At 48.7% G+C, this 26,348-nt stretch overlaps 1 protein-coding gene across 2 annotated transcripts; it reads left to right on the top strand.

The window, feature by feature from the left end:
* The first annotated feature begins 374 nt into the window (after positions 1-374).
* LOC139766833 (uncharacterized) lies at positions 375-25,708 on the top strand. Of its 2 annotated transcripts, XM_071695779.1 has the most exons (10): positions 378-2,084; positions 5,199-5,386; positions 7,960-10,551; positions 13,090-13,278; positions 13,809-13,976; positions 14,861-14,992; positions 15,514-15,648; positions 19,645-19,764; positions 21,606-21,869; positions 22,645-25,708. In XM_071695779.1, exons 1-10 carry the CDS (start codon positions 1,973-1,975, stop codon positions 22,828-22,830), a joined length of 4,086 nt encoding a protein of 1,361 aa, XP_071551880.1. In that variant the 5' UTR covers positions 378-1,972; the 3' UTR covers positions 22,831-25,708. The 2 variants fall into 2 exon arrangements, with proteins under 2 accessions (XP_071551882.1, XP_071551880.1); XM_071695781.1 differs by lacking the exon at positions 19,645-19,764 and having other exon boundaries at positions 375-2,084.
* Positions 25,709-26,348: the final 640 nt, after the last annotated feature.

Below are 26,348 nucleotides of genomic sequence, written 5' to 3'. Positions count from 1 at the left end.
ATATAATACTGTGAATTTACTGTATAGTTTAAGTCTGCAACTTCCATGACGGCACGTCGTCCCCTGTATACCACATCGGTCCAAATCGCTCTTTCTCAGGCAAGTCTCTCTTTCTCCTGAATGTCCAGCTCCTGATAACAACACACAGCCCTTCACCATGGCCTCCAGTCTCCCCCTCTCCAGTATTTTCTTCCATATCGATAATTAAATATATTTATGTTTGGTTTGGTAATCCGTGACCTGTGAGTCATCTTGTGTCAGCCTTCAAAAACCCACTGATAACATCTGATAATAACAACGTATCTCCACTCTGGCCTGTGGACCCGATGCCTGGCAGCCAACACCGTCCCTCCTCCAGGTGACTGAGCTGGTACAGACAGTATCAGATGGACAGGTGACTATAGACAGTACTGTCTCCCAGCCTGACCTCCAACCAGTTACTCTTGTCATATTCGCTGTCTTTACCGTGCTAGACTGCGTCACTGTCCAGGCTGGGCTGTGACCCCCAGGCACTGTCACATGAGCTGTGCTTGTTCACTGCTATGTGTCAGTCACAGTCAAGAGGTTCAGGTGTCTTTAGATCACGAATTCGTTGTTGACAGGAACTGACACCTGACAAATAGCTGTGGTGTCATAACACCACCAGTTGAGTTGTGGTGTCATAAACAACAATAACGGTGAACCATGGTGTCATAAACAAATGTAATGAGGTACGGCGTCATGAGCAACCCCTGGTGAGGTATGGTGTCATACACATTTGATGAGATGTAGTGTCGTAAATTTACATAATGAGAGCATAACGATGCATTTCCTCAAGTCATTTACTCATCTCACAGTCTATAAAGAAAAAGTTGTTTCGTATATATTTAAAAGTTTTGATGAGAAATGAACTTGGAAACGAGTATGAATATGAGGACATTATTTGAGGCAGCAACACCTTCCCCAGTGCGTGGATGTACAGCGGGGCGCTGGCCAGCCCACGGTCCACCCTGACCCTCTCCAGTCAATAGTCTCAAGTAATACCTCGAGGGAGGAACAATATAATGACATTGTATGCCAAAGGTTAATTGAAATGTGCGCAGTGGTAGCCTGGATGCTTCATTATGTGCAGACAATCATACATTATACTGTGTGGTGTGCGTGACCGTGGCAAGTTCCTACCTACAGGTGACCCAGTTTAGGGGTGTGGACTCAGGTATCCACGTGAGATATACTCACTACCTTTACCCCGGAGAGCAAGAAGGCAACTTGTGATTTTCACATCATCCTCGAAGTTTTGTTCTCCATATTGTATCTTTCATCCTATTGTTTTTAATATGATTTACGGATCAGTCACACCGTATCTTGCTTCAGGAGTTGACTGAACTACAGACACAGCACATGGGGGAGACTGTTATCCATCATCATCTTTACAAACTGTGATGATAAACTGAATTCCATGAGCCTGGCGGTCGACCTGAGCTGATAAGCCACCTGCTCATATCTGAGTGGCGGCCTGGCTGATAACAGTGGTGACGGTGTTGGTACGACGCCCTGCCAGACTCTCTACCAACCACACACCACAACCTCCAGCTGCCACACGTCCCAGGTGAAGACACACAGTCACAACCCAGGACACTTGGCAGGCCTTGGCGTGTGCTGAGCGCCCCGGGATCACGTCTGTCCACACTGGGGCGCTAGGACAACCCCTCCGTCACATAGTGAGACAATGATGTTGATTCACATCGTGGTGACGGTGTCCGCGATGGTGATGAGTGAGCAGCTTCCCTCGTGTGACGCCCCTCTGGATCAACGACGGGGAACACGGTCATGAACCTGGCTACATAACCGACCGATCATAAGTGTCTGCGGGAAGTACAACCAGAAGTGGTGGGGGACATAATTCGTTGTGGTTCTTGTGTCTGCTCAACAGATAACTGTGGGTGTACAGGAAGCCATCTACACGGTACGGTACACACAGCACACAGCAAGGATGACCAGCGTGTCTGCTACGGGCGGGGCGCTGGGCAAGGACCCCTCCGTCAGTAGGCCACGGGGCAATGTCTTCAGGAGGGTCCTCACCACAGTCGGCATCGTCTCCAAAGGTCAGTCCCACCTGTGGCACCATCTGTGTCACTACCTGTGTCACCAGCTGTATCCCAGAGTCAGGACCGTGTGGTGCCATCTGAGCCATCTGTCAGGGACCATGTGACTCCATCTGTGCCAACACAACGGCAGGGTTTGATCTGAGGTCACACACCACTACCTGAGGTCACACACCAGTACCTGAGGTCACACACCACTACCTGTGGTCACACACCACTACCTGAGGTCACACACCAGTACCTAAGGTCATACACCACTACCTGAGGTCACACACCACTACCTGGGGTCACACACCACTACCTGAGGCCACATACCACTACCTGAGGTCATACACCACTACCTGTGGTCACACACCACTACCTGAGGCCACATACCACTACCTAAGGTCATACACCACTACCTGTGGTCACACACCACTACCTGGGGTCACATACCACTACCTGAGGCCACATACCACTACCTAAGGTCATACACCACTACCTGAGGTCACACACCACTACCTGTGGTCACACACCACTACCTGAGGCCACATACCACTACCTAAGGTCATACACCACTACCTGAGGTCACACACCACTACCTGGGGTCACATACCACTACCTGAGGCCACATACCACTACCTAAGGTCATACACCACTACCTGAGGTCACACACCACTACCTGGGGTCACATACCACTACCTGGGGTCACACACTAATACCTGGGGTCACACACCACTACCTGAGGTCACACACCACTACCTGGGGTCACATACCACTACCTGGGGTCACATACCACTACCTGAGGTCACACACTAATACTTGAGGTCACACACCAGTACCTGAGGTCACATACCACTACCTGGCGTTACATACCACTACCTGGCGTTACACACCACTACCTAGCGTTACATACCACTACCTGTCTCATGGAACACTACCAGGGGTCAATACCAGGAGTCACCAAAGAACCAGGGGTCACTAGCCATGGTAGGGTCACACACCAGTACCAGGGGCTACCAACAGGGGTCACTAGCCATGGTAGGGTCACACACCAGTACCAGGGGCTACCAACAGGGGTCACTGACTGTGGTAGGGTCACACACCAGTACCAGGGTTTACCAGCAGGGGTCACTGGTTGTGGTAGGGTCACACACCAGTACCAGGTGGTCACTAACCAGAGTCATAGAACCCGGGCAGGGGTCACACAGTACTAGGTCACAATGAATGGCTTCCATGTAAACACAACTACAGAGGGTCACAATGTGGGGTCACCACTGCCTGAGACAACTGTGGCAGCCACTGTGGTGGCTGTGTCCTGGGCATGACGGCTCCTGGGCTCCTAGATTTATATGAATCAGCTGAGTTACGTGTTGTTGTGGATTTATATACATCAGCTGAGTCACGTGGTTTTGTGGATTTATATACATCAGCTGAGTCACGTGTCGTTGTGGATTTATATACATCAGCTGAGTCAGGTGTCGTTGTGGATTTATATACATCAGCTGAGTCAGGTGTCGTTGTGGATTTATATACATCAGCTGAGTCAGGTGTTGTTGTGGATTTATATACATCAGCTGAGTCAGGTGTCGTTGTGGATTTATATACATCAGCTGAGTCACGTGTTGTTGTGGATTTATATACATCAGCTGAGTCACGTGGTGTTGTGGATTTATATGAATCAGCTGAGTTACGTGTTGCTGTGGATTTATATACATCAGCTGAGTCAGGTGTCGTTGTGGATTTATATGAATCAGCTGAGTCAGGTGTCGTTGTGGATTTATATACATCAGCTGAGTCAGGTGTCGTTGTGGATTTATATACATCAGCTGAGTCACGTGTCGGTGTGGATTTATATACATCAGCTGAGTCAGGTGTCGTTGTGGATTTATATACATCAGCTGAGTCAGGTGTCGTTGTGGATTTATATACATCAGCTGAGTCAGGTGTCGTTGTGGATTTATATACATCAGCTGAGTCAGGTGTCGTTGTGGATTTATATACATCAGCTGAGTCACGTGTCGTTGTGGATTTATATACATCAGCTGAGTCAGGTGTCGTTGTGGATTTATATACATCAGCTGAATCAGGTGTCGTTGTGGATTTATATACATCAGCTGAGTCAGGTGTCGTTGTGGATTTATATACATCAGCTGAGTCAGGTGTCGTTGTGGATTTATATACATCAGCTGAGTCAGGTGTCGTTGTGGATTTATATACATCAGCTGAGTCACGTGGTGTTGTGGATTTATATACATCAGCTGAGTCACGTGGTGTTGTGGATTTATATGAATCAGCTGAGTCACGTGGTGTTGTGGATTTATATACATTAGCTGAGTCAGGTGTCGTTGTGGATTTATATACATTAGCTGAGTCAGGTGTCGTTGTGGATTTATATACATTAGCTGAGTCACGTGTCGTTGTGGATTTATATACATCAGCTGAGTCAGGTGTCGTTGTGGATTTATATACATCAGCTGAGTCACGTGGTGTTGTGGATTTATATGAATCCGCTGAGTCAGGTGTCGTTGTGGATTTATATACATTAGCTGAGTCAGGTGTCGTTGTGGATTTATATACATTAACTGAGTCACGTGTCGTTGTGGATCTATATACATCAGCTGAGTCAGGTGTCGTTGCGGATTTATATACATCAGCTGAGTCACGTGGTGTTGCGGATTTATATACATCAGCTGAGTCAGGTGTCGTTGTGGATTTATATACATCAGCTGAGTCAGGTGTCGTTGTGGATTTATATACATCAGCTGAGTCAGGTGTCGTTGTGGATTTATATACATCAGCTGAGTCACGTGGTGTTGTGGATTTATATGAATCAGCTGAGTCACATGTTGTTGTGGATTTATATACATCAGCTGAGTCAGGTGTCGTTGTGGATTTATATACATCAGCTGAGTCAGGTGTCGTTGTGGATTTATATACATCAGCTGAGTCACGTGGTGTTGTGGATTTATATGAATCAGCTGAGTCACGTGTTGTTGTGGATTTATATACATCAGCTGAGTCAGGTGTCGTTGTGGATTTATATACATCAGCTGAGTCAGGTGTCGTTGTGGATTTATATACATCAGCTGAGTCAGGTGTCGTTGTGGATTTATATGTTTCTGTTGTTGTCAGAGGAGCGGCTGGTGGCAGCAGCGGACGTGGGTGACGTCCCTGCCGTGGCCACACTGCTGTCTGCCGGGGCCGATGTTAACTGGCAGAACATGTACGGCGAGAGCGCCCTTATGTACGCCTCCTGGCGAGGCTACGAAGCTGTGGTGGCCTCCATCCTCCAGCACCCGGCAACCCACGTCAACCTCCAGGTCAGTGTCTCACACCCACGTCAACCTGCAGGTCATCAGTGTCTCACACCCACGTCAACCTGCAGGTCAGTGTCTCCCACCCATGTCTGCCTTCAGGTCAGTGTCTCCCACCTATGTCAACCTTCAGGTCAGTGTCTCACAACCACTTCAACCTGCAGGTCAGGTCAGTGTCCCAACAACCAAAGTGTGTGTGTGTGTGTGTGTGTGTTGACGTGGTGGACATAGCGTGAACAGTTTATGTATATAGGAGGTAAATGGGAAAGACTGATGACAGGAGACATTGTGGTAGATGAGGTTAGCTGTTAAAAACCAAGTCTAACATAGTGTTAGGGACAGTGGGAGCAAAGCAGAAGACACCTCCCCACCCACCTCTCCCTCCGGCTCAACTGACGGTAGGAAAAAGTGATGAAAAAACCTGATGATATATGGGGGAAACATTCTGCCATGGAAATTCTAAAGGAAAGTGTGGACGTAGATCTCGCCACTGAGGCTAGGTTCTATATCACACCACTGGGGCTAGGTTCTATATCACACCACTGGGGCTGGGTTGTGTCATAAGATATTAGTTAAATGATAAGGAGGACTGTTTACTGATAAGACTTATCACTGAGGTAGTTGTGTAGACTTGATCTAAAGGCGTCAGTGTTGTTTGTCCACACAAGATGCACGGGAAGATTTTCCATTGTTTACAACAATACAAATATAACAGGAAGAAAATATTTTGCCCCAAGTGCTATCGTGTGTCTTATCTTTTATCTTTATATCATATTTTCTGGCCATTGATTATCTGTCCAAAGTGAGGAAGTTTTCCTACGTTACGTCTGTGGTAGAGATTGTATCATCCCATTGTTGCCTTCAGCCTCACGGCGCTGTTCACAACCAGTACCTCCACTTGGTCCTCTCTTGTTCACCTTACCCCCTCTCCCTCCACCTGAACCTCATTACCTTACTTGTATTCACAATAACTCTACTGTTTCCTTCCACACACTCTCCCGAACTCTGAGGTTTCTATCTGCAGTCTACCACCACAACTGTGTCATCTGCAAACTGCACCTGGTTCACCTCCAATCCTTCCCCCACCATCACATTCCCTGACCCCGCCTCTCGCTCCTCGACCCCTCACAGCTGCCTTCTTCACCACTCCATCTACGAACACATCAAACTGCCATGATGATATCACACATCCTTGACCAGCCTTCACTAAGAACCACTTACCCTCCTCCCATCCTACTTGCATTCGTACCTTAGATTCTTCTGGTGAAAAATTGTCATTACATTTGCCAAGTATCCGCGCATCACATACAGGACATTTGTCCCCCACCCTGTCATGCACCTCCTCCAGATCTATGGACGCCATGCAGTAACTGTCTGCAAATATTTCACACATAAAGTCTTCGACGTAAGCAGGTGGTGCACACATCCTCTACCTCTCCTGCACCTCCAGGGTCAAACGCTCTCTCCACGTCCTGTACTTGGTCAAGGACGGACGACCTGAGCATTTGAGGTCAGAGGGAGTGACCAAGATGTCTCCGCTGCGCACTTTGCTTGTCCATGAGTCAAATAATCTACACACTAGATTGCTCAAGCGAGAGACGAGATCAGCCATCAGTGTTCACTGATGATATGACACTTTAGGTAGAAGGGAATGTAAACACGCGAGGAAATAGCTTTCAAATCTTGAGACGCCAGAAGGAGGGCTGATCCTGATCTCAGCCTCGTCTGGGACTGTGTCTTCAGACATCAGACATGTGTTGTGGTTGTGGTCGGGAGCACCACAGGAGGAGTGTGTGCCATCCATGGTTTGAACATGGTTGTGGTCGTTGTCCCGGATCAAACAGCATGATTCACGGTAACTCACAGATCCTAATACAATATAGGACACTTATTAGCAACTTTCAACACAGCTATAGAAAATATATCTAAACATCTATAGGAAGACAAATGTATGTGCACCGCGGGTGGGATTCGAACGCTAATGACGGCTACGTCGGCCACACAGAGGATGCAGGACAGCCACCACTGAAGTTGTGTTGTACCCCAGCAAAGCACCATCCTCAGCTTGGTGGGGGTAACATGGTAACCTGTGCCCCAGCCTCAACTTGGTGGGGGTAACTTGCCGTGGCAGAATAATGTCTACAGAACACTTGCCGTTCACCCTGATCCTTGTCCCTGCCACCTGTTGTGCTGGAGGGAGTGATGTGTAGGGAGGCACCTTTCTCTTCCTCTCGCTATCCTGTCTCTTTTCCCCGTGTAGACTATGACCTCACGCTGCTACTCCTCCCGTCCTTCGGGAGACAACCTCGTCATGGCCCATCTGTCACCTGTTTCCTGTTCTTGTCCATTCAGTTCCATGTGCGCTCTCAACCACTACTCCACCACACATCTTACCACATGTACTCAAGCAGTGTCACTTGTACATAATGTCTTGATACGTCAATTATATGACATGGCTGGGCATTCATTATTGTCCCAAGATCAATCGAAAACGATATTGAGAGGACCTCTTCCTCATGTTATGATAACCAGTTGTTCAGGATGGTTCAGTGTGTTTGTAACGCGTGTTTGATTTTTAGGACAATGATGGGTGGACAGCGCTGCTGTGGGCGGCGCATGGCGGTCATGAGGGCGTCGTTCGTCTCTTCATGGTGCACCCCGACACGGAGCCAGACCTGGCCAACAACGCAGGAGAGACGGCGCTCATGAAGGCCTCCGTCTTCGGCCATGTTAACGTCGTGAGGCAGCTGGTGGGTTCCTATCGCACCTCCGTCGACAAGTCTCATCCTGACGGGTCCACGGCGCTGCTGTGGGCGACAGCTGGCGGCAGCGTCGGGTGCGTGACGGCTCTACTCCAGGAAAAAGCGAACCTGGACACGGTAGACAAGGACGGTATGGACGCCCTCATGTGGGGCGTGTCCGTTGGACAAGTGGAGACCACGGAGCTCCTAGTGAGGCAGGGAATTAACCTCTCCAGGAGAGATAAGATCGGCAGGTCTGCCTTCTTGATGGCGGCAGAGACGGGCCACGTCGAGGTAGCCAGCATCCTGCTGCAGCACGACGCCACAGACGTTAATGTCCGCACCAAGGACAAGGTGACGCCCCTGATGCGAGCGGCTGAACATGGCCACCCGGCCATCGTCAACATGCTCTGCAAGTGTCATGACACCGATGTCAACTTGCAGGACGGTCATGACAGAACAGCGCTTCTGTACGCGTGCCGCTCTGGCCACGCGGACTGCGCCTACATCATCCTGCATCACCCCAGTACTGACCCTAACCTGTGCGACTTCGACAGCTTCACCCCAGCCATGATAGCGGCCACAGGTGGACACGAGGAAGTCCTGACGGCTCTACTGTCTCACCGGGAGACTAAGATTGCGGCCAAGACCGGAAATGGCTTCACTGCTTTTCTATTGAGCGCTCGAAGTGGCCAACGGGAGATAGTGCAGAGGCTTCTGGCTCATCCTGAGGTAGACATCAACGAGAGCGACGTGGCTGGCATGACGGCTCTAGCCTGGGCGGCCAAGAATGGTGCCGTACACGTCATAGAGTTGCTCCAGCAGTACCAGTCGCTGCAGCCTAACAAACCAGACGTCGAGGGCATGACACCCATGATGTGGGCTGCTCGCCACAACCAGCTCCTGGCCATCAAGACTCTACTGAGGGATTCACGTACGGAAACAGAGACCAAGGACAGACACGGACGTACGGCGCTCTCCTGGGCCAGGCTGCAGTGCAACAAGGACATAGAGCAACTCCTGAGGCGGTACGTGCAGCTGGCAACGGACGTCACCGACGACGGTGTGGACGATCACCACTCAGACTCGTCCCTCCACACACCCTCCGTCATGACCCACCGGTACAGTGACCCCGTGAGTGACGTGCAGGTAAACAACATTAACGACGTCGTTAAGCTGTTAGAGAATGGGCCGTTCATCAGCTGGCGACAGAAGACGGGCAAGACGTCATTTGCGTGGTCAGTGGCCAGCGGGCAGACGGAGGTAGTGAAGGTGTTCCTCCTGGTGCCTGGGCTGAACGTGAACGAGAGGGACGAGCTGGGCCACACTCCCCTCATGGCTGCGGCACGGAACGGTCATGCTGATGTCATTCGCTTGTTGCTGGCCCACGAGAACGTGGAACTAAACTGTTCTGACTGGCGTGGACGTACGGCTGTCATGATCGCAGCGGAGCACGGTCAGCTCCGTGCTCTGAACGCCCTCCTTAAGTGCCCGGAGATAAACATTAACCAGACGGACGACAAGGGCCACACCCTCCTGACGATCGCTGCCGTGGCCGGGATGTTTGAGATAACTCATGCTATACTGCGACACCCGGCAGTTGACGTTAACATCACTGCAACGGACAGGTGCAGCGCCCTGCAGTTCGCCATCCGTGCGGGTCATGACGATGTGGCCGAACTTCTGATAGCACACAAGAACACAGATATCAATCTGGAGGATGAGTGTGGGGAGACAGCACTACATGTGGCGGCCGGCCACCAGGGCAACAGCGTTTTGACCCGTCACATCCTGAAGCATCCACACGTTGGCGTCAACCGCCGTAACGCTCACGGCTCCACCCCGCTGGTGATGGCCGCCAAGAATGGCCACCTGGACTGCGTCAAACTGCTGATGGAACATCCCACCATCGACGTCAACCAGACGGACAACGAGGGCAAGACAGCCCTCATGTACGCCTGTCTGATGGGCCGAGAGGATATCGTGTGTCTCCTCTTCTCTCATCCAGATATTGACCCGAACATCAGGTGCAATGACAAAGGAATGTCGGCGCTGGTTCTGGCTGCCCGGCAGAACCATATTGATGTCGTAGCCTTGCTCTGTGCCCGCAGGAACATCGAGGTGAACCAGACCGACGATTTCCGGGCGTCGGCAATCATGCATGCGGTGCGACGCAACTCCAGGCCTGCAGTAGAAGCTTTTCTTGACCACGCCGACATTAATATCAACATCCCAGATGCAGAGGGTAAGACCCCACTGCTGCGGGCCCTGGCAGACGCCCACTATGACCTGGCGATGCTCCTGCTGGCGAGACCTGACGTTGATGTGAACGCCCGTACACTGGAGTCCAAGACTGCCCTCATGTACACCTCCATGTACCCTGAGGGCCTGGCAGCACTCAAGCTCTTGCTTGCCAACAAGAATATTGAGGTGCGGCTCACATTCACGTTACTTCAGGCCAGTCATGTTCACTATTACTCTAATAATGTCCCATACCTTCAGACGTCACACAACTTATCCAATATTTTGCAATAGTTTTTCTTCTCAACATCTCTTAACCTGATGCCCTGATGGTGACTAGACAGAGATCTGTTTTTATTTTGGTCACAAAAATAATTCAGTAATGGATGAAACTTACATTCTATATGTTTTCAGCTTCCATATTCGTATCATGTTCAGGCTAATCTTCCCTGTTTGCATAATGTTATTAATGATTGAGTCTGCACTTAATTCATAAACTCGTTCTCTCTCATTGGATTTCAAAGAAAATGATAATAAGATAGATAACTCTAACAAATTCGACGGAGGCAGTGGATTTCAGATTATAAAAGTGTTATCTCAAAACGAAAGGGACGCCATTCACATTATGATAAGACGCGTACATTACAGTGATATCAGTAACACCTGATCGTGCACACATATGCAGATAGCTTCATGTAAGGTATACAAGCCTCATGCGAGATGTACCTCGCATCAACATTCAGATGTACAGAATTAAATAACGTAGCTATACCAAGAGAAAGGGACACCCTTAAATGTTCATTAGGGAAACATTACCCTGAGCCAAAGTCAGAGGTTCTTCGCATAACATCAGCTTTAGAGTCAGTTTCAGCAGAGTACAATAATGGAAGATTCCCGTGTACCGAACGAGTGTGCTTCCGAACGTGCATCTGTGCTTGCTAGTCTATTCAGATTCTGTTTAAAAACCAGGACTTCCTCCTTCTTGGAAGCATGCGTTGGTACATCCCATCCCTAAGAAGGGTGACCGTTCTAATCCATCTGTGTCGTCCTGTTGCTTTGACATCTACCATTCTCAAAGTCTTTGAATCCCTCCTCAACATCCATATCTTCAAATATCTTGAATCTCATAATCTCACAGTCTTCTGTATGGTGAGATCCTCTGGTGGGGAATCCTATATAGTTGCCCTTGATATATCCAAAGCTTTTGGCAGGGTGTGACATCGGACTCTCATCTCTAAGCTCCTCTCTTTTGATTTCCCTCACTCACTTCGCTCCTTCATATCTAGCTTCCTCTCTGGCTGATCTGTCTCCGTGGTTGTTGACGGATCAGCCTCTCCTCTTTTCTCCAGCAGTAGTTGTATCCCTCAAAGTTCTGTCCTGTACCCTACAATTTTTCTCCCTTTTGTAAACGATTTCTTCTCTTCTACAGACAACTAAATGCATTCATACGCTGACGACTCAACACTGCATCCCTCCACTTCCCTCAGTTCTGCTCCTTCTTCTCCCACTCGATCTGCATCTCGTCTCGACACGAACTCTTCAATATACTCATACTTGGACAGGAAATCTCAGTTAGGTAGATGAAGTCTGGTTGAGGTTAATGCCTCTAAGACCCAATTTCTGACCATCTCTGATCCTTCTGAAGTGCGATTTCACCTTCATATCTGTCATAACATGGGAGACAAATTCCTCTGTGACAAGCAGCACGTCTTCCTAAGTGAGTGTTTGCTGTTGTTGTGTGAGTGGCAGGAGCGACTGCTGCCTCATGCTTTGGCTCCTCAAAAGTTTTGACCGTCCACTTGATTGATCAATACCCACCAGATTGTACTGTACGATCACTGCCACTTGATATTCAACAGTGTACTTCCCAGTTGTGGTAGCCTGACCTACCCTTGTGACCCGGGGATCTTGTCTTTTACAAGTTAATGCAACCTGCCTTAGTGAGCAGTGCATCGCATCCTGACCCCACAGCAGTTTCAGGCGACAAGCACCACTGTCTCCATGCAACATCATGCAAGGATGCAGTCTTGCAACATTATGCATGGAGGCAGCAGCCATGCAATATCATGCAAGGATGCAGACATGCAACATCATGCCAGGATGAAGTCTAGAGACTAACCATGAGGAGAGGAACACCTCTCACTCAGATCCGCTCACACCCTCCAATTACGTTCTCCCGCACATCACATGATCCTCACCTGAGCAGTGGACCAGGTCGTCCACACCTTCATACTCTCCAACGTAATCATGTCCTCAGAAGATATTTGAATTATTTCCTTTTATTTCCGGCATTGCCTCACGAAATCGTAGTTGAACATTTATTAACGCAAACAGCTTGTAACTTCCGCGATCACGCGTCTTGTACATCAGAGAAATCTGTCTTAAAAACAACAAAAATAACGTCCATGTCCACGTGAAGGCAACAGAGTAATACCTGGCCGAGATCAGACTTAAATGTTCTGAGCGGAAGCTGGTGAATGTGGGCAGTTAAATGAACGTTTTCCTTCATTTATGTAAGATCTGTATTGGTTCTAACGACTCGTTGTTGCAGATTCTGTTCCCCAAAATAAGGTAAGACTCATTTGTCTGATTCATCCCACATCAAATCTCACTCATCCTAACCCAGGTTACGCTGGATCTGGTGTAGTTTGGTTGTAACACAAGAGACATAACAACCAAGAGACGTAGCGAGAACGTCAACTTATACATAACCAACACCTTCCGCAGCTGAACGCCGTCGACGAACGGGCGTGTACGGCGCTGCTGCACGCCTGCAAGAGCGGCAACGTGGACGCTGCCTTGGCCCTGGTGGAGACGGAGGGCGTGAACCTGGAGGTGCGGGATGGGCAGGGCATGACGGCCCTCATGTGGGCCGCTATGCTCGGCTTCAGGGTCATCGTCGAAGCCCTTCTGCAGGTACGTGGGTCACCACACCGTCCCTCGGTCATGCATGGTTGTGATAGGAAGAGTTGTGAAGATCATTATAATGATAAGATTTAATTCATTAATGATAATAATGTTGGAACCTAACTTGCACCAGGTACACCTGCCCCACACACTTGTACCTCACCATGCCACCTGCACCAGGTACACCTGCCCCACACACTTGTACCTCACCATGCCACCTGCACCAGGTACACCTGCCCCACACACTTGTACCTCACCATGCCACCTGCACCAGGTACACCTCCCCAACACACTTGTACCTCACGATGCCACCTGCACCAGGTACACCTGCCCCACACACTTGTACCTCACCATGCCACCTGCACCAGGTACACCTGCCCCACACACTTGTACCTCACCATGCCACCTGCACCAGGTACATCTCTCCCACACACTTGTACCTCACCATGCCACCTGCACCAGGTACACCTCCCTCACACACTTGTGTCCCACTTCGACCTCCTAGTTGAGCATGTGTGTGTGTGTGTGTGTGTGTGCAGGTGCGGACGCTGGAGGTGAACGCGCTGACACCAGACGGGTTGTCAGCCCTGGGCCTGGCATGCGAGGCCGGCCAGGTGGACGTGCTGCAGCAGCTGGCCTCCCACGCCGCCGTCGACGTCAATGCAGGAGACGCCGCAGGACGGACGCCCCTCGTGGCCGCCCTCGAGGTACTGTACCCTACCCTCGCCCGAGGTACTGACCTGTACTGTACCCTCACCTGAGGTACTGACCTGTACTGTACCCTGACCTGACCTTGTTGACCTCAGTAACCTGCACCACCTGCATGGTAGGCCTCGCGTCTACCATGATGGTGGTGAAGACTTTCTACTCAGCGTTCGACTGTGAGGAGAATTTGTGTCTCATATTTTGATCCCTTAAACCCTAACTTAACCTCTTGACTTAGATAACTTGATCCCTTAAACCCTAACTTAACCTCTTGACTTAGGTAACTTGATCCCTTAAACCCTAGCCTAACTTCTTGACTTAGATAACTTGATCCCTTAAACCCTAACTTAACCTCTTGACTTAGATAACTTGATCCCTTAAACCCTAACTTAACCTCTTGACTTAGATAACTTGATCCCTTAAACCCTAACTTAACCTCTTGACTTAGATAACTTGATCCCTTAAACCCTAACTTAACCTCTTGACTAAGATAACTTGATCCCTTAAACCCTAACTTAACCTCTTGACTTAGATAACGTGATCCCTTAAACCCTAACTTAACCTCTTGAGTTAGATAACTTGATCCCTTAAACCCTAACGTAGACACTTGAGTTAGATAACTTGATCCCTTAAACCATAAATCATACTCTTGAGTTAGATAACTTGATCCCTTAAACCTTAATTTAAACTCGTTGGATAACTTGATCCCTTAAACCCTAACTTAGATTCTTGACTTAGATAACTTGATCCTTTAAACCCATTTGCAGTTATAATTCATTAACTTGAAGAAGTCTAGAATACTCGTTGGTTCGAGAATGATCATGACGTAATTCGGATGATGATCATCTGTATGATAACTATTGTACTGAGTCAGTCAGTGTTGCAGCGGGCGCAGCATGAGTGTGTACGTGTGTTGCTCCAACATCCAGGCCACTCCCTCTCCCGGGCTGGGGTACGCCCACCTTACCTCCCACCAACCCTCAAGGCGATGGTGAACCTGTACAGGAAGAATAGCCAGGTAAACAGACACACCAAGTGTCGTTTTCTATTTCACATGAATATTATTATGCAAATATAGGTACGAGAACATATGATTGTCACTGGACACACCAAGTGTCGTTTTCTATTTCACATGATATCATCATGCAAATATATGTACGAGAACATATGATTGTCACTGGACACACCAAGTGTCGTTTTCTATCTCACATGAATATCATTATGGAAATATATGTACGAGAACATATGACTGTCACTGGACACACCAAGTGTCGTTTTCTATCTCACATGAATATCATTATGGAAATATATGTACGAGAACATATGACTGTCACTGGACACACCAAGTGTCGTTTTCTATTTCACATGAATATCATTATGGAAATATATGTACGAGAACATATGACTGTCACTGGACACACCAAGTGTCGTTTTCTATTTCACATGAATATCATTATGGAAATATATGTATGAGAATATATGACTGTCACATCGTGGGTGTGGAGGTGAGTGTCTGAGGGAGGCATGTGTGTGTTGCAGATCCGTCATGCACTGGTGCTGAGCGCTCCACCACCCTCGCTGGTGCTGGACGGTGTTGGCCGAGCTGGGGATGCCTGTGTGGCGGGCGGTGGCGAACTGGCCTCAGTCCTCCTCTCTCTACCCAGACCCTTCCAGGTACCACCTCGAGACGCATCGTTCACTCCACCCTTCCACCTTCTACTCCACCCTTCCACCTTCTACTCCACCTTCTCCTCGTTCCCTGTAATTCTTAGTCAAACTCTCTTCACTCATCCTCTCCATACGCCCAAACCATTTCGAGACACTGTCTTCTGTTCCATCATCCATACCCCACTCACTACCACACCTCTCTCATCCATACCCCACTCACCACCACACCTCTCTCATCCATACCCCACTCACTACCACACCTCTCTCATCCATACCCCACTCACTACCACACCTCTCTCATCCATACCCCACTCACTACCACACCTCTCTCATCCATACCCCACTCACTACCACACCTCTCTCATACCCTGTTATGTAGTACTCGACCAACCGTCCTCACACCACATGCTCACGTGAGACATTTAATTTCAAGACATCCTCCCACTTCATCACTGGGCGCAAGTGGGCCTGGCGTCCACACATCCTCCCACTTCATCACTGGGCGCAAGTGGGCCTGGCGTCCACACATCCTCCCACTTCATCACTGGGCGCACGTGGGCCTGGCGTCTTCACATCCTCCCACTTCATCACTGGGCGCACGTGGGCCTGGCGTCCACACATCCTCCCACTTCATCACTGGGCGCACGTGGGCCTGGCGTCTTCACATCCTCCCACTTCATCACTGGGCGCACGTGGGCCTGGCGTCCACACATCCTCCCACTTCATCACTGGGCGCACGTGGGCCTGGCATCCACACATCCTCCCACTTCATCACTGGGCGCACGTGGGCCTGGCGTCCACACATCCTCCCACTTCATCACTGGGCGCACGTGGGCCTGGCATCCACACATCCTCCCACTTCATCACTGGGCGCACGTGGGCCTGGCGTCCACACATCCTCCCACTTCATCACTGGGCGCACGTGGGCCTGGCGTCCACACATCCTCCCACTTCATCACTGGGCGCACGTGGGCCTGGCATCCACACATCCTCCCACTTCATCACTGGGCGCTCGTGGGCCTGGCGTCCACACATCCTCCCACTTCATCACTGGGCGCACGTGGGCCTGGCATCCACACATCCTCCCACTTCATCACTGGGCGCTCGTGGGCCTGGCGTCCACACAACACCGTGAGGGACGACTATTCCATCAAACATGACCATCTTTGCCCCAGCCACAATGTTCTCTCTTACCATACATTCCTTAATGCATCCAGGACCGTCACCCTACCTATGGCTTGCTTCAACACTCATGGTTCCATCCATTGTCCCCCTCCCAGGTCTACATCCAGGTTCCGACCATCCAGACTCATATATATGGTCAGAAATGATCATTCGATGATATACCATCACCCGGGTCACTGCAGGTCCTTACAAGGACGTAAGCTATCACACCCACTGTAAAACCTTATTTTCCTACGAGGATATTACTCGTTATTTATTGTTTGAAAGTTTTCCTAATATCTCAATGCTCCCCCACCCTACTCCCCCGAAACCTACCCTATCCACAAAATCTTCAACTCACGTATGGTGTCGTCTGCATTACCCACGTCCTCAGTCATGCCCTTCCCTTCATCCCCAAACCATATTACGTTATAACATTATTCATAGTCATCTTTTTAACATGTTTCTTGCTTAGTTTCACATGATGGCATCTGGTTCCTCTATCTTTGCATCTTTCAAGGAATTGTTCACTGTTGTCTTCATCAAACTGATTTAAAATCTTAATATGATCAGGTCACGTCTTATTCTTCTCTCTTCTATGATGGGTCAATTCAGGCCCCAAACCTTTGCCTGTCATTCAGCTCTCATTCTGCCACCGTCTTTGTTGCTTTCCTCTTGATCCTCTCTATCATATTTTATACTTGTCATGTGCGATGATCAAACCTGGGAAGTCCATACTGGTCCTGGCCTTGTGTAGGATAGGAACAGCTTGCTAAACATAACCTCGTGAATGCTGTTCTAATGGTTGCCAGCAAAAACTTGATCTCAACTATTTTCCTGAAGTGGGACTTTGGCGACGAGTCTGAGGTTATGCAGTTTATGATCAGTTTGATACCATCATTTATGCAGTTTATGATCAGTTTGATACTATCATTTATGCAGTTTATGATCAGTTTGATACCATCATTTATGCAGTTTATGATCAGTTTGATACCATCATTTATTGAGGCCATCGCTCCCGTCGCCTCAGTCATCATCAGTTTACATTTACCTGTGATGGATGGCCCTTAACCAGGTGGCAGAGCAACTGTGCAGTTTCCTTGGTTCCCCTTTTTCTCTTTCCACTTCCCTCGTGACCTTGGCCTCAATCCTCAATATATTGAGGAAAGGTTACAACTCGTCTGGCAACTTATTTACATTGATCAGGAAAAGCCTTGGTGCCAGATGAGAGCCTTGCGGTACATAACTCATGACTTCCACACAGTTGAGGAGTTACCCTGCCACTTGCAGGCCTTGGGCCCTTGCACTATGATAATCTTCTGACCGTAAAAGGTGACAAAGAAAACTGAAAGTGTAAACCTGGCTTCTTACTTTCCGTTTTCCTTGTTACGTTTGACCCATCTGTCTTCATGGTCAAACACGATCTTCTGTGCATCAACGTAGTGTCTTCCTAGCTCCGTCCTGAAGATCCGCTTTCTTCACCAGCCTCTGATGTAGTCGAGTGTATTCTGGTAGTCCAGGTCCACACCATACTGCCTTCTCCTCCGTCTACAACGGAGCTCACTCTCTCGTAGAAATGTCAGAGACTCGCTACACAAGATGTTCTTTTGTCTCTCACTAAGGTAGTGTCTGGTTGGCAAGATGTCATCCACTTGCTTCCTCATTATCTTCTCCAGTACCTCACAGACCACATTCGTCAGGGAAAATGGTCAGTGGTTCAACGCTTTTTGCATGTCTCCTTCCTTAAAGATGGGTATGATGTTTGAGCTCTTCCACTTTCTTGCCACTCTACCTCTCTCTAGCGAATCCTGAACATTATTTGAAGTGATTATTCAAGCGTATCTTCCCACATCTTCAGCATATATGGAGGAATTTCCTCAAGACCATGAAATCTATACAGGTCAGTCCCCTGTAGTATGGTGTTTGTGACCTGCAACACCTCGTCCCCATCCTGTGTGGCGTAGCTGGTGTTAGGGCGATATTGTCACGCACTTTCAAAACATTACTGAGCGCGTCATTTCGCTCGGCACATAACCCTCACGTGTTCCTTTTATGTTAGCTGAGACAGCGGGGCCAACCGAAGCAGTAGGATGTATATGTCGCAGTCTGAGCCAGGTACCCATTTTATCGACCAACCCCTAAAGGTGGATGAACAGCTGGGTTGACTGTGGACTGACTGCCGCAACTAGGATTCGAACCTGTGCCCTTGACCCTAAATGCGTCACGGTCAGGAACGCTAACCTGCCTTGTTCATAAGAATCTTCCCACATTTCCTTCCTTCCTCCTCCTGCCTTACCTTTCCCTTCCTATCTTATATCTCACATTTACTTCATTTACTTAATATTCTTATCGCCTGCTTGGGCCAGGGTCACTGTGTCTTCCATTTTCCTTCTTGTGATCATAGATATTTTTGGTGTCATATTGATGTATATAATTTAGATATCACCTTACTATGTATATAACTTAGGAACTAAGTCACTATGTATATAGATGAAATGATATCACGTCAGCAAACCTCCTGCTAAGACTTGGTCTGTCTTTCCTGTATTATAAAATCTTTATATATAATCATAAATGTAAATCAATTCTCTGTGACATTTTTGTTTAAAAAACTAAGTCACTTTCACTGGATGATGACTTAACATGAAACAGACCTTGTGTTACTAGCCAGGGGTCTATATGTACTTCGAATTTATATAGATCCTCATATATAAACACAGATCACATCCTGGCCAGACAGCTTTGATATTAGATGTGATCATGGTGTGTGTGTGTGTGTGTGTGTGTGTGTGTGTGTGTGTGTGTGTTGCTGTAGATGGTCATTATGTGTTGTTGCAGGTGGTCCAGCATGTGTTGCGACGGACCAACCCGGAGGACCTCGCTGCCCACGTCCGTGATTTCGCAGCCAAGATACAGCCAGATGAAGAGACCGTAGTGGTCTTGTACATCAGCGGTGAGGTAGGAGAACACACACACACACACACACACACACACATCATGACTATAGTAAATCTATTCGTACATGTACAACTAGAGGCCATAACATGAACCCCAGCTGGGGTCACTTACTATCTTGACCTTCACCAGGTCCTGACCTTCACCAGGTCCTGACCCTCACCAGGTCACTCTTCCATCTTGTTTCTTCAACTCTGGACAAATTCAAAACCTCTGGAGTTTCCCAGTGGTCTGTTGTCCTCCTCTGGACCTTCTCTAGGAGGTCTTTGTGCTTCTGTAGGAGCGATGACCAAACCTGAGAAGCATAATCTTATGTAGGATATGAACAGCTGATCATTTCCTGATCCATAAACTTGAAAGCTGTTCTGATATTTGCCAGCAGACATTTGGTCTCGTAATGTGGGACTCTGGCTACAGGTTAGGGACAATGTTGACCTCCATTTCCTTCGTACACACAGAATCCCGATGTTTATTTCCAGCGAGAAAATAATCATATTGAGAACTTCCTTCATTTTGTTCCATCAATATCACTTTACTTTCACTCAGCTTGAATTTCATCAACGACGTATCAGACCAACTTTGCACTCTGTTTAGGTCCGCTCGGAAGGTGATAAGGTTTAAGGGATCAAGTTATCTAACTCATCCTCGCTTTTCACTTCCTTCATGACTCTTGCATCATCTGCAAACATATGCAGGTAGGATTCCATACCTTCAGACGCGTCGTCACTCACACAGATCAAGAACAAAACCGTCCCAGAGCAGCACCCTGGGGCACTCCACTCCTGACCTCCACCCATTTGGAGGAAGCTCCTGTGACACGTGTCTTCTTCTCCTTGCCACTAAGATAAGATATCTTGTGTCCTGGAAGATAAGATATCTTGTGTCCTGGAAGATAAGATATCTTGTGTCCTGGAAGATAAGATATCTTGTGTCCTGGAAGATAAGATATCTTGTGTCCTGGAAGATAAGATATCTTGTGTCCTGGAAGATAAGATATCTTGTGTCCTGGAAGATAAGATATCTTGTGTCCTAGAAGATAAGATATCTTGTGTCCTGGAAGATAAGATATCTTGTGTCCTGGAAGATAAGATATCTTGTGTCCTGGAAGAAGTGTTTCCCTTACTCCTGCCTGGTGTTCCAGCCTCTTCGTCAGTCTCTCGTGAGTTGTTGTGTCCACTGTTTTCTGGCAGACGTCAAGATACAAACCATCTGTCCAGCCTTCCATTTCGCCTCAGACAGAGCTCACTCACTCATAGACGTAGTTGAGGCTCGTCACACATGACTTCCTTCGCCTAAAACCGTCTCTCACTCAGGTCATTTCTCCTCTGTCGCAAGTCATCCATTTATGATTACCTTTTCCAGCAGCTTCCAGACCACACTCGCCAAGCAGACTAGTTTCTAGTTCAGCACATCGCCATGTTTTCGAAGGTCTTTTCCCACTTCCACCTCATTAGTAAGGGGCAATAATGTCTTCCAATGTAAAAATGCTTTTCATTTCATAAGTTAGTTCTTCACATATCCTTACATCATCCACAACTATTCATTCCTCTGAATCCCGGAATCTAATTGGCTGCTCCCTAACTGACAGATTTAAGGAAATGCTTCAGATTTTCAGCTGCCATGTCCATAATCCTCTTTCCAGAATGTCTTTTGTTCCTCTTTTGTTATCCAGTTGTACTCGATCCTTGTTCTCTTGTACCTTGCATGAGCTGACTGGATTCAGTCGTCTATAATCCCGCGCCACTGACCAGCCCAGCTGTGTGTGTGTGTGTGTGTGTGTGTGTGTATGTGTGTGTGTGAGGACCATCAAGCCGGGTGTTAGTGTCTCAGGTGTTCTCCTGCAGGTGCTGGTCACGCCGGAGGGCCCCGCCCTGAGCCTCCCCTCCGCCGCCGCCCACTCGGCGCCCACCAACGTCCTCCTGGACTCCCTCGTCCACGCCCTATCCGCCGCGCCCACGCTGCTGCTGCTGCTGCTGGATGCCGTGGGCGTGAAGGTGGACGAGGCGGCACCCCAGTCTGCCCGCGCCCTGCCCCACGCCCACCTCCTGCCGTCCCTTGTGCACCCGCACATGGCCATGCTCGGGGGCGTCTCCGTGGATCGTCTGCAGGTGGGTCACATGGGCCCCGTGCTCTGGATAGGTCAGCTGCTGCTGGCGTGGTGGTCCTGACGCTCACGTGACCCTGCAATACTGGTGTGGCCAGTCCAGCACGGGCAGTTGTGACGTCCTCTGTCACTTTCCCTCCACCTCACTCACGCCCCACCACCAGCCACCCCTCACCCCAGCCACATCCCACCACCAGCCACCCCTCACCCCAGCCAACCCCCACCCCAGCCACGCTCCACCACCAGCCACCCCTCACCCCAGCCACGCCCTACCACCAGCCAACCCCCACCCCAGCCACGCTCCACCACCGGCCAACCCTTACCTCAGCCACGTCCCACCACCAGCCACCCCTCACCTCAGCCACGTCCCACCACCAGCCACCCCTCACTTCAGCCACATCCCATCACCAGACACCCCTCACCTCAGCCACGTCCCACCACCAGCCACCCCTCACTTCAGCCACATCCCATCACCAGCCAACCGTCATTTCAGCCATAACTTAAAGTTTTTCATCAATAAATCTTTTTATAAATGTTTGTAAGATGATGTTTGTTGTTGGATGACTCAATAGTTCTATCTCTCAGCCATAGTTCAATGTTCACCTCCACTTGAACATATGTTCATATGACATGACGTGACCTGGCATACGTATACTCATGGTTATGTAAAGCTGTCATGCGTACGTGAAGGTCAGTTCATGACATACATTCCTGGACGTGTGCAGGTGAACTGTGTCTCCTACCGTCACTCCGTCAGCCACAGTGTCTCTCCCTCACAGGTCGTGGGGTCAAGGTGTCCAGCGTTCAGCGCGGTGCTGGCGCGTGAGATCCTGCACGGGGTCACGCTACCACAGCTGCACCACCGGGTCAACCAGGCCCTGGCCCGCGCCCCCCGCTCCCCCACCACCAACACGCCTCCCGCCGCTACACTTCTCTCCAACATGACCCAAGACTGGCTCTTCTGAGGCCCAGGTCGACACCCTCCGGCCCCTGGATGCTGCACGGAGGGGACCTACCGTGTCCCCAGGGAGAACTGGGACACCTTCTGCTATACGGGGGGGACCTACCGTGTCCCCAGGGAGAACTGGGACACCTTCTGCTGCACGGGGGGGACCTACCGTGTCCCCAGGGAGAACTAGGACACCTTCTGCTACACGGGGGGGACCTACCGTGTCCCCAGGGAGAACTAGGACACCTTCTGCTACACGGAGGGGACCTACCGTGTCCCCAGGGAGAACTGGGACACCTTCTGCTACACGGGGGGGACCTACCGTGTCCCCAGGGAGAACTGGGACACCTTCTGCTGCACAGAGGGGACCTACCGTGTCCCCAGGGAGAGCTGGGACGTGTTTATATACACTGTATTCACAAGTTAAGACATCTTCAGCTACCAAGACAGACTGGAGAGGACTCTGTACTATGTGGCCATTTGGACCAAGACAAAATTTGTGGCCACTTGGACCAAATATTTTCCACACATGTGGATGTTTGGTTGATCACCTGCCATGATGTGTTGTGTACACTCACCTCTGACCTCAGCTGGTCGTACAGACAGTGCAGCTTGACAAAGGAGTGTACTGAGGGCCACGGAGGATTCAACACCAGCAATACGGTTGCGAGAAGACAGTTAACATCATGTAATTACTGATCACTTCATGTCCAAGTTACTATAATTAGCTTATATATAGTTTTGGTTTTGTAACATCACACGATATTAGGTTATCTAAATGTCTAAATATCTTACGAAAATCTAATTAGAAGTTTTGTACTTGCTTCCACCTACCACCCTCCCTCTCAATTGTCATGTTCTCTTCGCTCATACTATCATTAAAATTCTTTTTCTCTGTATACTAAGACAAATAAACATTTCAACATGAATTATGGTGTAGAACCGTGGCTATGTCCCTGGTAAGTGTGAGAACCGTGGCTATGTTCCTGGTAAGTGTGAGAACCGTGGCTATGTCCCTGGTAAGTGTGAGAACCGTGGCTATGTCCCTGGTAAGTGTGAGAACCGTGGCTATGTTCCTGGTAAGTGTGAGAACCGTGGCTATGTCCCTGGTAAGTGTGAGAACCGTGGCTATGTCCCTGGTAAGTGTGAGAACCGTGGCTATGTTCCTGGTAAGTGTGAGAACCGTGGCTATGTCCCTGGTAAGTGTGAGAACCGTGGCTATGTCCCTGGTAAGTGTGAGCGATGCAGTGGCCGGTTGAGGACATGAACTGTGAAGTCACTGCACCAGATGAGACCGCCCGGAGACACTGCCCTGCAGGAGACTCAGTCACTGCCGTGCCTCACACGTCTTGGCCCTCTGCATACGTGCACACGTCGTCGCCAACCGTTGATAACAAGGCCCAACAAGCGTCTCTGCTCTCAGCCCCTGCACCCACACACAGCCACACCGACGCCACCACATTTGCCCGCGAGGACGAGACCCTCTTGTGAGGTGGTGCATGACCTGGTTGCCGTGGCACTGCGATCACTTCCTGGTTCATGACACATCAGTATGGCAGGCAACGCGAGACTCTGCCACAAACTGTCCCCCTCCTCTCTGTACCTACCTCCAGCTGCCGCCCGAGCCAAGCAGACTCCACCCAGGTCATCACCGTGAGGGTCGACCTGTGGAGACCAGACAGATGAAGTCTTACGTTCATCATCCACACTCTGTACCAATCCCTCAACTGCCCGCTCAGGGATACACTACAGTGACCCTCCCTGTCAGGGTCACTCCCTCTATGGTGGTGGGACGTACTACACTCCCCAGTCCCTCCTGGTACCGCTGTCCTAAGGGCTGCTCCCTCCCCAGCACCACTGACCTAAGGGCCTTCTTCCCTAAGGGCTGCTTCCTTTCCAGCACCACTGACCTAAGGGCCTTCTTCCCTAAGGGCTGCTTCCTTCCCAGCACCAATGACCTAAGGGCCTTCTTCCCTAAGGGCTGCTGTGGGTCAAGATGGTCAGGTACGATCTTGAAAATTCGTTTATTTATAAAGTCTTGACAGACCCGGGTCAGGGGTCATGTTATCTCCACACAACCATTGACCTCTGATGTACATACAGCAGCAGGCTTGGTACACACACACACACACACACACACACACACACCAACAACAACAACAACAACAACAACAACAACAACAAACAATAACAGTGATTCTCAAGACCTTGTGGCTTGGGAACAGGAAAATCTGTTTCCTGGTCTTGGCTTGCGTAGTCAGCTCAGGTAACTCTGGCTGTACACAAGGGGCCGCCCCAGGGTTCAGGTGCTGGGTCCAGCAATCGGCCCACAGCCAATCCCTAGTGTTCATCCTCCCCTCGGACCTCGTCGATAGATGGATACTGCCTACAGTTCGTATATATATATATATATATATATATATATATATATATATATATATATATATATATATATATATATATATATATATATATATATTAAGCTCCCAAGTGCACTTTCGTGTAATGATCACACCATTAGAGAAGGCGCAAGAATGAGACAGAAGATTTAAAAAAACAGTCAGTTTATCAACAAAGAGGAGGCGGAACTAAGATGCTGTTGGTAAACAAATGTTACCGGACGATGGATGGTGCTTGGGGTCTGGCATTCTGCCCGTCATACAAGTTTGTATGTGGACACAACACGGAACTGTTTACACATTTTGCCTACGACAGAGTTATCCAGTTTGTACAGACCTTCCCTAATATTAGTGTTAAGATTTTTTGTGTACGTACCACGAGAAGATTCAATGATATTTCTTTCTGTCACGGAGTTACACAGTTAATAACTGATTTAGCGTTACTCAATCAGTATGATAGTCATAATTTATAGTATGATTAAACCAATCATTTGATTCTTGTCTATCATCCAAACCTTACCAGTCTACCCAATATATAACATATTACATGTGTTACAAGGTATTTTGTAAACACAGCCCGCAAAATATCAAGGTATTCATAATATGAAAGTTAATGCCGAAGGCGTCATTTACATTAAAGGATTTACGCAACCTGGGAAGTAATGTAAATTATCATTAAAACAGAGAATTAAAAGGTACTTGAAATCAATGGGAGGTTTGGGGTTAACTCTATGAAATATTTCTTCGCCAACTTAAGGGATTTATCAATGAAAGATCTAGGTTACTTTAACTTGGATGCAATAGAATTTTTCTTTTAAATCCATTAACAGTAAATTCTGGACTACATCTACGTAATGCCCTAAAGAACATTTACTAGAATGGTGATGGTTTAACTCTGTCATGTTGAGCTGAATATCAATAAGTATATGAACAAACATTGGTGGGTTTTCTGTATATGCTGAACATGTTTCCAACTCTATGGATCATGAAGTCTAAAAATGGCAACACAATGATCTTCCACCTCCACGGTAAATGTGATGCAAGTTACTAAATTGTTAAGTAAAGGCAGAAATGTTTGTACATTTTCCCATGATGACAAATCATGTCTGAGTGTGGGTTTACCTCAGGCCTTTCT

The sequence above is a fragment of the Panulirus ornatus genome, chromosome 58 (genome assembly GCF_036320965.1).
Source record: "Panulirus ornatus isolate Po-2019 chromosome 58, ASM3632096v1, whole genome shotgun sequence".
Lineage (NCBI taxonomy): Eukaryota > Metazoa > Arthropoda > Malacostraca > Decapoda > Palinuridae > Panulirus > Panulirus ornatus.
This window is presented reverse-complemented; position numbering and strand designations above follow the sequence as displayed.